Genomic DNA, 9,081 nt, shown 5'->3' with positions numbered 1-9,081 from the left:
CATTTAATCCTCTGGTCTACTGTATGGGCTAAGGAATGTGATTTATGTTTTATTGGTGAAGAAAAAAACACACAGAGAAATTGAAAGTCTTGAGACTGCTGCGAACACCATGCCTACTTTCAGAGTCAGAGCATTTTTTCTCCCCTTCGGTCATTCCTGTTTTGTCCACCCTGAGATGCGGGGTGCACGGACTCAGACCTCAGGGCGGAGGAAACCATGTTAATCTATGTTGATCCATATTGGCTTTTAGAAAGAAAAGAGTCAATTTGTGATCAAATTGTATCCTTTATTGAAGAACTAGGAAAGAGAGAACTGGAAAATATTTCATTAGAATGTATTTTTTTTACAAGGCTTCTTGAAAAAAATTGCAGAGTTCTCCCGATTCACAACGTTTGGGTTTGGACTGGAGTCACACTGGCTCTTCACCACGCGTCTGAAGGCTCTGAAAACAAGGTTTCCAAGGAAGTTTTGGGACCTGGAGGGGTGGGGGGAGATGATCATTACTGTGTGCAACATAAGAGCTGTGTCCTGAGCTACTGAGTCAAAACAAGACAAGGCAACCAATAAACATGTTAGCCAAGAATGTGACCAGAAAGCAAGCTTGCTGAGAAGTCGCTAGCGCTTCCTCTGTCCTGGGGGTCCAGTTAAGGGTGCGTGCGCACAAACCACGAGGTACCAGAGGTCTGAATGAGCTACAGCCATATGAAAGGAAAACACCGTTCTTGTCAAAATGACTTTAACCCCCTGCTGGACCCTGGTGCTGCTAAGATCCCCTTTTGTCCTGCAGGTCCCTGTCAGAAGAGCGCTGTATAAACGGCCTGGTGCGGACAGCTGTCTGGGGTAGACTGCAGGGTTTTCTAACGGGAACAGCGTCATTCTTTTCCCGCATAAGCTCCTGTGCTTTGCTTTTCATATTGTGAGTCCACGACAGAATATTCTGTCAGGTAAACACACAGAAATCTTAAAATACAGGAACATCTTGAAAAGAGTTTTCTCATCAAATGAGTTGATGAGAAATGATCTGTATTTAAAGCTACAGTCAACAGTTCTTGAGTAGCCTGGGAATTAGAAATAAGGGACGATGAAGGGAAGAGATTAGCAATCTAGCACTGTTAGTATCAGACTCATCAGTGCACAGAGTCACCAGAGCTCCTCAGTGTCTTCCACGTTTATCCTCTGTTCTCCATTGTTTGGGTTTAGACTGTGAGCACGTGGTTGGCCTGCTGACCTAGTTATCCCCATCTCTAGTCTGCTTCCTTCTCTGATTCACCTCCATCCCCCCGCCAGGAGGAGAGGGCCGTATGGTAGATATCTCCCTGCCCATGGAAAACACCCTGCTGCAGATGCTGCGTCTCTGCTTCCCAGCAACCCCATCCCCTTTGGCAGCATGGATCTCAGAACCAGGCCTGCGGCCACTGTGAACATGGGGTGTAAACAGAGGGCTCCTGGGCTCGCCAGGGCGAGGAGGAGAAGCCGTCTTCTCTGCTGAATGTGAGCCAGGAGCCTTGCGGCCTGAGCCATCCTGTGACCACGAGGCGAGGCAGCCTAGGGAGAGTAGGAGGTTGGAAACAATCTGGGTCACTACTGACTTCGCTGAGCTGCGAGTCAATCGAGCTGGAAGTCCTCGGCGTTGGGATTGCTGCCCTCACAGATGACGGGCATATTCACAGATCGATTTCGTTGTTTGAGTTGGGGTGGGGTAGATCTTTTAGTTTGCTGCAGAAAATATTCTGATGAAAATAACTTCATAACCAAAATTTTTGATCAAGACACACTGCTTTTAGACACTTCAAAGACACCCTGACGCCTACTGACTGAATTAAAAATTCTTTAACAAGGTAGTTATGCCCCATTAGGGTGTGGTCTCCGTCCACCTTTCCAGTCTTAGTCAACTCTTGTTCTATACAAGAATCCCACACACGTCATGTCATCCTTTGGCCTACAGGCAGAATTTTAGGCTGACACAAAAATGCAGGTATTTTTTGGATTAATGATCTATTTTGAAAAAAAATCAGGCAAACTGTATATATAAAGAGGTAATATTGTCAGCTATTACAATCTATTTTCCCCTCCTCATTTTTCAGTGATTATGTCTCTGTCCTTTATTAATGTAGTGTATTATATTATTTTTGTGTTAAACTAACTGTGAATTCCTAGGATAAAGCCCACTTCGTCTCATGGTATATAATCTTTTTTTTTTTTCTTTTGTGCCGGGGATCCAACTGAGGACCTTGCACTTGGGACTTGTTTAAATTATTAAAAATTGCTTCCAATAATGTTTTCTAGCTTGTGATGGGCAAATCTTATTCTTAACTTCTTTCATTAAATTTATTCCTGAATGTAAAGTGTATAGGTATTTATTACTTTTGATATTATTATAATTAATTATTATTTTATTTTGTATAGAGACAAAGTTGATTTTTATATATTGATCTTGTATCTTTTTTTTTTTTTTTTGGTACTGGGGATTGTACTTGGGACCTTGTGCTTGCGAGGGAGGCAGCAGAATCTCTGAGCTAAATCCCTGGCCCTTGATCTTGTATCTTATAATCTCTTTGGATTTACTAGTTACGACTTTTTTTGGTGGATTTCCTAGCAATTTACATGCATAAGACAAAGTCATTTGTGGAGTTAGTTTTATTTCTTTCTCCATCTTTTTCTTTCTTTCTTCTCGTGACCTGATTGCCCTGCCAGGCCGTACAGTACAATGTTGACCAGAAGTGGACACCCTTATGTTGTTGCTGACCTTAGAGGAAAAGGATTCAGTGTCTCTCCATCGAGCATTAAGTGAACTATGGATTTTTTATTTATGCCTTTCTGCAGGTTGAGGAAATTCCACTCTGTTTGTAGCTTGTTAATTTATTCAATCAGAAACTGTATGGGACTTTGTTAGATGCTTCTCCTACATCTACTGAGATGACTGTGGTCCTTTATTCTGTCAGCATGGCCTACTACACCCACTACTGGCCAGACACTGAACCAGCTCTGTGCTGCTGAGGGAGGGAAACACCAATTGGTCTTAATGTAGAATTTTTAAATATGTTGTGGGATTCTTCTTTTGCTAAGAAGTACTCAATTTTTTGAGGATGGGTGCATGTATCTGTTCAAAGCTTTTATCATGATATCTTCATGTGAGGTTAAGCACCATAGAATGAGTTAGAAGTTTTCTCTCTTCTAATTTTTGGAAGAATTTGTGAAGGATTAGTGTTAATTCTTTAAATGTTTGGTAGAATTCACCATGTAGCTATTCGGGACTGGGCTATCCTTTATGGATCATTTTTATTATTAATCTGTTGATAGGTCTATTCAGATTATTTGTTCTTGAATCAGTCTCACTAGTTTGTGCATTTCTAGGAATATTCCCGTTTCATTTGTTGGCATATAATTTCTCATAAGAGACCACTTTAGTCTTTTTACTTCTGTAATGTTGTTAGCAATATCCCTTCTTGCATTCATGACTTAGTAAATTAAATCTTCTTTTTTATTTGGCCCATTAATTAAAGGTTTGTCTTTTTTTCCTTTTCAAAGAATGAACTTTTGCTTTCTTTGTTATTTCCATTCTTCTTTTTTTATTTTATTCTTCTCACTTTGGGTTTAGCTTTCTTTCCTTTTCCTAGCCCTTAGGATGGAAAGTTAGGTTTCCGATCTGAGACACGCATTACTGTTTCATACAGTATTACAGGCAGGAGACCCTCTATTTCCTTGAGGACGCACTGTGCCTCTGGCCCCTTCCTCCTCCTCCGCCGGGAACCCCTGGCCGTGCGCCCTGGCCTGTTTGCTGGTGCTCCTGAGTCGCAGCCTGACTCTCCCATTTGTCCCTGCCCTGCTGGCGAGCAAGGGTGGCTTGGCGGTGGCGGTGGAGCTGCTTCCCCTCGCTTCCCTTTGGGCTCCCCACCTCTCCCTCAGTGGCCTGGGACAGTTTGCTGCTGCGTTCTTCCGGGCTGCCAAGCTGCCACTCTCCACTGCAACGTGAGGGCAGGCAGACGGCAGTCCCGACTCCTGTCGCTTTAGCCAGCACCTTGCCCTTTCGAAGAGGGAAGGGCGTGCCGGTGGGACCAAGATCAGAGAGGGGGGATCTGCGCCCCGACCTGCAGGCCCAGCACTCACCGCAGCCTCCAGAAGATTCCCTGGTTCCAGCCCGCCCCTCGCTGACCCAGGCCTGCAGCTTCTGTGTAAGCAGCGCTTCCCAGCCCTGCTCAGGGTTAGTCTAGGGGCTCCTCCCATGCACTGCCCCTTGTGCTGCAGCGCAAGGCCTATTCAAAAAAAGACTTGCTTTGGTGTTTCCATAAACCTGCTGTGAATGATTTCTCCAGTTGTGTGGGCTCAAAAGTCCTGTAAATCTACTTGGGATTCTTGTCCTGTATGCGCAGAGCAGTTGTTTCAAGAGAAGGAGAACAAACACTCAGAGGGGTTGGCAGTGAAGAGCTCCAGAGACCAGCAGCCAATGGAGACCAGTGGCAGGCAGAGTCAGCCCACAGTGGGCGGACGAGGTGGACCTGGACGGTCCGGCCTGCTCTGTGCCAGCTGTTGGTACCCAGCATTGCCTGGTGACACCAGGACTGCTGCAGAACTGCACTTTGCCGATTCATAACGTCCATCACAGTTGAGCAAAAGAACCCTAGGCCGATTGGCAGTGTTTCAGAGATGCCTGAGTGACTATTCACTTTTCTTCATTGTTTTCATTCTGGTCCATAGATCTGAGGATTTTGATTGACTCACCATTTTCTGGCAGCTCAGATTTTCTGTTGAATTCTTGTAGTAACCTTTTCAGTTAGGTATCACACTTTCTGCTCTAGGATTTCTGTTTATTTATTTTTTTAGAGTTTCTATGACTTTATTTCTATTTTCTTTTTGGTTTGATATTGCTCTTATGCTCTCCTTTAAAATTTTCTAAACTGTTTTTGTTCTCTGGATGTACTTTTAATGGCTGATTTAAAGTTTTTAAAAAATATTAAGTCCAACATCTACAGTTTCTCAGAAAAAAATCTTCACTGACTTAGTGCCCACATCTGCCACGTTTAGGCCATTTTTTGTTTCTTTGCACTTCTCAGAATGTGTTTGGTTGGAAACTGCACATTTAAAATGATGTAGTGGTGACACTGGGAATCATAGCCCTCTGGGGGTTAGGTTTTGTTGTTGTGTTTGTTGCTCTAGTTGGTTTTCTAAACTAATTATGTAATCATATTTGTCATGCATGACAGAATCTCTGTTCTGTTAGCTCAGCGGTCACCTAACTATTGGGTGTAGATGCTCTTAACTGGCTTGAACCAGTAAGTTTCCCAGTCTTTGCTGAGAGGCCATGTGTGTGTGTGTGTGTGTGTGTGTGTGTGTGTGTGTGTGTGTGTGTACAGTGTTGGTTGAGGAAAGATTTTAAAACTCTGGAAGACGGCCCTCTGACACCCTTGGGTCAGCCAGGGCCAGGGTTGGGGGCACTTGAAGTCCTCTTCTCAGCAAGCACACATCCTGCACATGTGTGTGGCTGTTTCTAGACAGGATCAGAGTGTCAGAGTCTTCCGTGGAGTCTTGCTCCTAGTTTTTAGAGATTTTGGTCAGTCTTTGGTTTCCCCCAATGGGTACCTGTGCCCCAGGAGCTGTGATGTCAGAGGCCGCTGGTCAGGTCTCTCCATCACCTCTGGGGGCAGCTGTTCACAGTGGCTGAGCTCTGAATGTGGTCAAGTCAGAAAGGCCTTGCTGGTGGGCACTTCTGGGAAGCTGCCAGGTAAGCTGCCATGCTTTGGACTTGGTTTGAGGATGTCCCCTAAATGTTCATGCGCTGGAAGCCTGGGCCCTGTGTGGTGGAAGTCCTGAGGTGGACCTAGTGCAGGCATTAGGTTACTGGGGATGAATGCTGGTCTTCCGCAGCAAACTACTTCTTGCAAGAGTGGTGGTTACAAAGAGAGGCCTCTCTGTGCCTCTGGGCCCTACTGTACCTTTCTCTACCATGTTGTGATGGAGTATGGAGTGGGGCATAGGTCTAACAAGGTCAAACAGATGGGACCACTTGACCTTGGATTTTCAGTCTCTAAACCTATTAGCCAAGCAAACCTCTTTCTTTATAAAGTACCAAGCTTCAGGGATTTCATTATAATAACATAAACCTGCCCAATGCACAAGTCAGCTGGTATTTTTCACAGGGGCTCTGGCTGGTTCCATTTAAAGACCACTGTGGGGAGGGGGTCAGGGAAATGGGAACACAGCAACGTGTAACCGCACAAGAGGTCACCGATTTTACCGAGATCCAGCCATTTCCCCTGACTAAATGCTCCTTGGATTCTTGCAAGCCTTTGGCTAATTTCTAGAGTTTTGAAAAAGTTGGTTTTGACAACTTTGCCAGTGTTCTTACTATCTTTATGGCAGAATGGATTTTGGGAGGTTCTTGCCTTTTCTTTTTCAGAAGTATGCAGATCTTCTGTGTCGTTTAAGAGCTTTGATTTCTGAGGGCATTTGAAATGTCAGAAACCAACGTTTCAAAACGGAATTGGATCATAGCCTATAGCGCTCGGGTCCACACTTCCCTGGTGTGATCCCTGGGACATCTCTGATGTGCACATCTTTTCTGTTAACCTTCTGGGAGCTGTAAGTCTACTGGGCAAACTTCTCCCGCATAGTTGTTTGACTTCAATTTCATACAAAATCAAGCAGAAGATGTCCCAGTGGCTCTCCAGGTGCATTTGACCTTACTTGAGAAGTAAAACGTGTGCTCCCCAGTTCTAGGTAAACTTGAGACCCTCACAGAAGAATCTTAACTGTTTTCTCTTCCTTTGACATCCAGAAATGGAATACTAACTAAATTCTTCAGGCACTGCTTCATGATGCAAGGCTCTTCTCATCCAGTGGGTGACCATGCATGCGATGACCAGCTCCGTGATGGTGGTTAGGAAAAGATACTCTATGAGCATCATGCCAGCCATCTGGGTTAGGGAGACAACAAACACCCCTCGTGTCCGTTAGCCATTAAAAGCTGCACCAGAACAACATTTACAAAACAGGGACTAGATATCAGTGATTGTATCATTTTCACACAACTACGATTGTTTTTGAGTATTTTTCATAACAACTAAGTATATTTGTAACATTTATTTATTTATTTATTTATTTATTTATTTATTTTTGGTACCAGGGATTGAACTCAGGACCTTACGCTTGCAAGGCAAGTGTGGAGCCACTGAGCTAAATCCCTGGTCCCACAACTAAGTGCATTTTAAACTGGCCACTTCTATATGTACCAAACACCCATTAAGCCCTTACATTGTAAAAACAACCCTACAAGTGGGATACCATTACTCTTATTTTACACATGACAAGGCTGCAAGGTGGAGACCAGAGAACAGTAGCATACTCAGCTGGAGCTCTGCAGGAGTTGGCCCTGGTGCTCTTGCTTTTCTAACTTCCTGTGCCCTGCTTCAGAGGGATTGATCAGATGGCCTATGCCTGATGTGGTGCCATTTAGTTGCATGTTCCATTTTCTCTCCTTTATACACCTTAAGCGTTGTTCCATGAATCAGGTGGAACAATGCTCTCCTCACATTCTCAGCACGACCTAAAGTGAGAGTTTCTTCTCTCTTAGAAATAGGTGAAAACATTTTGCAGTATTTCTCAATGCTCTCCACCTGCAATTCCCCATGTGAAGAGCAAGAGCTCAGGCAATAGGTAATTTTGAGAGAAGGAACACAGCTCTTTCTGGTCGTCTTCCCTGTCCCCTAGAGTGGGCTCTATCTGTAACGCCAACTTCTTCCCTTCAATGTCTGATAGTTGTCTGACCCCAGAGGGAGACTGTGGCCTGCAGTCCTTCTAGGTGGAGAAGTTCAACTCCGGCCCAACTAGGTGGACAGGTTTAATTCAGGAAGGGCAGTACTAGTAAGCTCATTTGACTAAACATTTGAAACTTGTTCTCCAACTACGATAATCAATAATACAGCTGATAGCTTTTTCTACTTTTGGTTGATCTTGTGTCTCATCTCACTTAGGATTTCAACACAAGAGAGGCAGATGACCATTTATTGGCCTCCTGTATTCATCTCCTAGGGCTGCTGTGATGGAGTAAGCTGGGTGGCTTGACACAGCAGAAATGCACTGTTCACGGTTTCGGATGCTGAAATCCCCAATCAAGAGACTGGCAGAACCTAAGCCTTCCGAAGCTGCTGGAGAAGAGTCCTGCCTGGTTCCTTAGATTCTGGAAGCCCAGGTTTCCCTTGGCTTATGGGACACAGTTCCTGTCTCTGCCTCTGTGTTCATGTGGTCATCTTCCCTATGAACTATTTCCCTCCCTCAGGTTTGAATTTCCCTTTTCCTATTAGGGTATCAGTCATATTGGGTTGATAGTCTACCCTACTCCAATAGGACCACATTTTAACTTAACTAATAACATCTTAAGTGACTCCATTCCTAAAAAGATACATTCTAAAGTACTGTGGGTTGAGATTCCAAAAAATTTTTTTGGAACACAAACTGTTTGCATCTAGTGCCCCCAAATTCATGCCCTCCCTGTGTGCAAAACTTATCCACTGGATCTTAACATCTCCCCAAGTGCTAACCTACTCAGGTACCAAGCCTAACTCCAACATCTACGCTAAATAATATCGGATTGAAAAATCTCAGACTGTTATTGAAATCATTTAGGGGAGAGAATCAGAGGTTGGTTCATCCCCGGGGAAGATTTTCTTACCACTTTGAGCTTGCGAAACTAGAAAACATTGGAAATTTGCTACAATTGTCGGAAGGCATGGGATGCAACACAAAAGCGGGAAAGGAACTAACAGGATCAGGGTAGAGTTTGTTAGATTTCATGGCCTCAGGGGAGCCCTCTGCGGCCCCGTCCTTGGGCCCTGCTGGCTGGTTCTTTGGCTCACGGAAGCATCCCCACCTCCCAGGCCAAGGGGCAGCTGTCTCCCCCTTGCGGCTTCTGTTGGTGCGCCCTGTACTGTATCAAAAGGGAAAATGTTTGGGACAGAGATGTGGCTCTTTTCCTCCTTCCTTCTTGTTTTCTTTCTTGCTTGTGTAATAAATCTAACAATTCATTCTTTATACTGGTTTTTATGCTTACACATTTAATCTGTGATTTATATATAGTTCAAAGTATGT

The 9,081-nt window shown here is 44.3% G+C and overlaps 1 protein-coding gene across 3 annotated transcripts in view; it reads right to left on the bottom strand.

Annotated features, from left to right (window-relative positions):
• Positions 1-257: 257 nt before the first annotated feature.
• The window catches only part of LOC101717683 (membrane-spanning 4-domains subfamily A member 12-like), a 30,031-nt gene continuing 21,207 nt past the window's right edge, over positions 258-9,081 (bottom strand). For all 3 annotated transcript variants that reach the window (XM_004874263.4, XM_004874262.4, XM_087203808.1), the window contains exons 6-7: positions 6,788-6,911; positions 258-475 (exon numbers count right to left, since the gene is read on the bottom strand). In XM_004874263.4, the coding sequence (XP_004874320.2) occupies positions 423-475; positions 6,788-6,911 (177 nt within the window). In that variant the 3' untranslated portion in view covers positions 258-422. The remainder of the gene's footprint in view (positions 476-6,787; positions 6,912-9,081) is intronic.

Source organism: Heterocephalus glaber, unplaced genomic scaffold (assembly GCF_053883595.1).
Source record: "Heterocephalus glaber isolate CG9 unplaced genomic scaffold, H.glaber_assembly_v1.0 deba00001806, whole genome shotgun sequence".
NCBI lineage: Eukaryota > Metazoa > Chordata > Mammalia > Rodentia > Bathyergidae > Heterocephalus > Heterocephalus glaber.
This window is presented reverse-complemented; position numbering and strand designations above follow the sequence as displayed.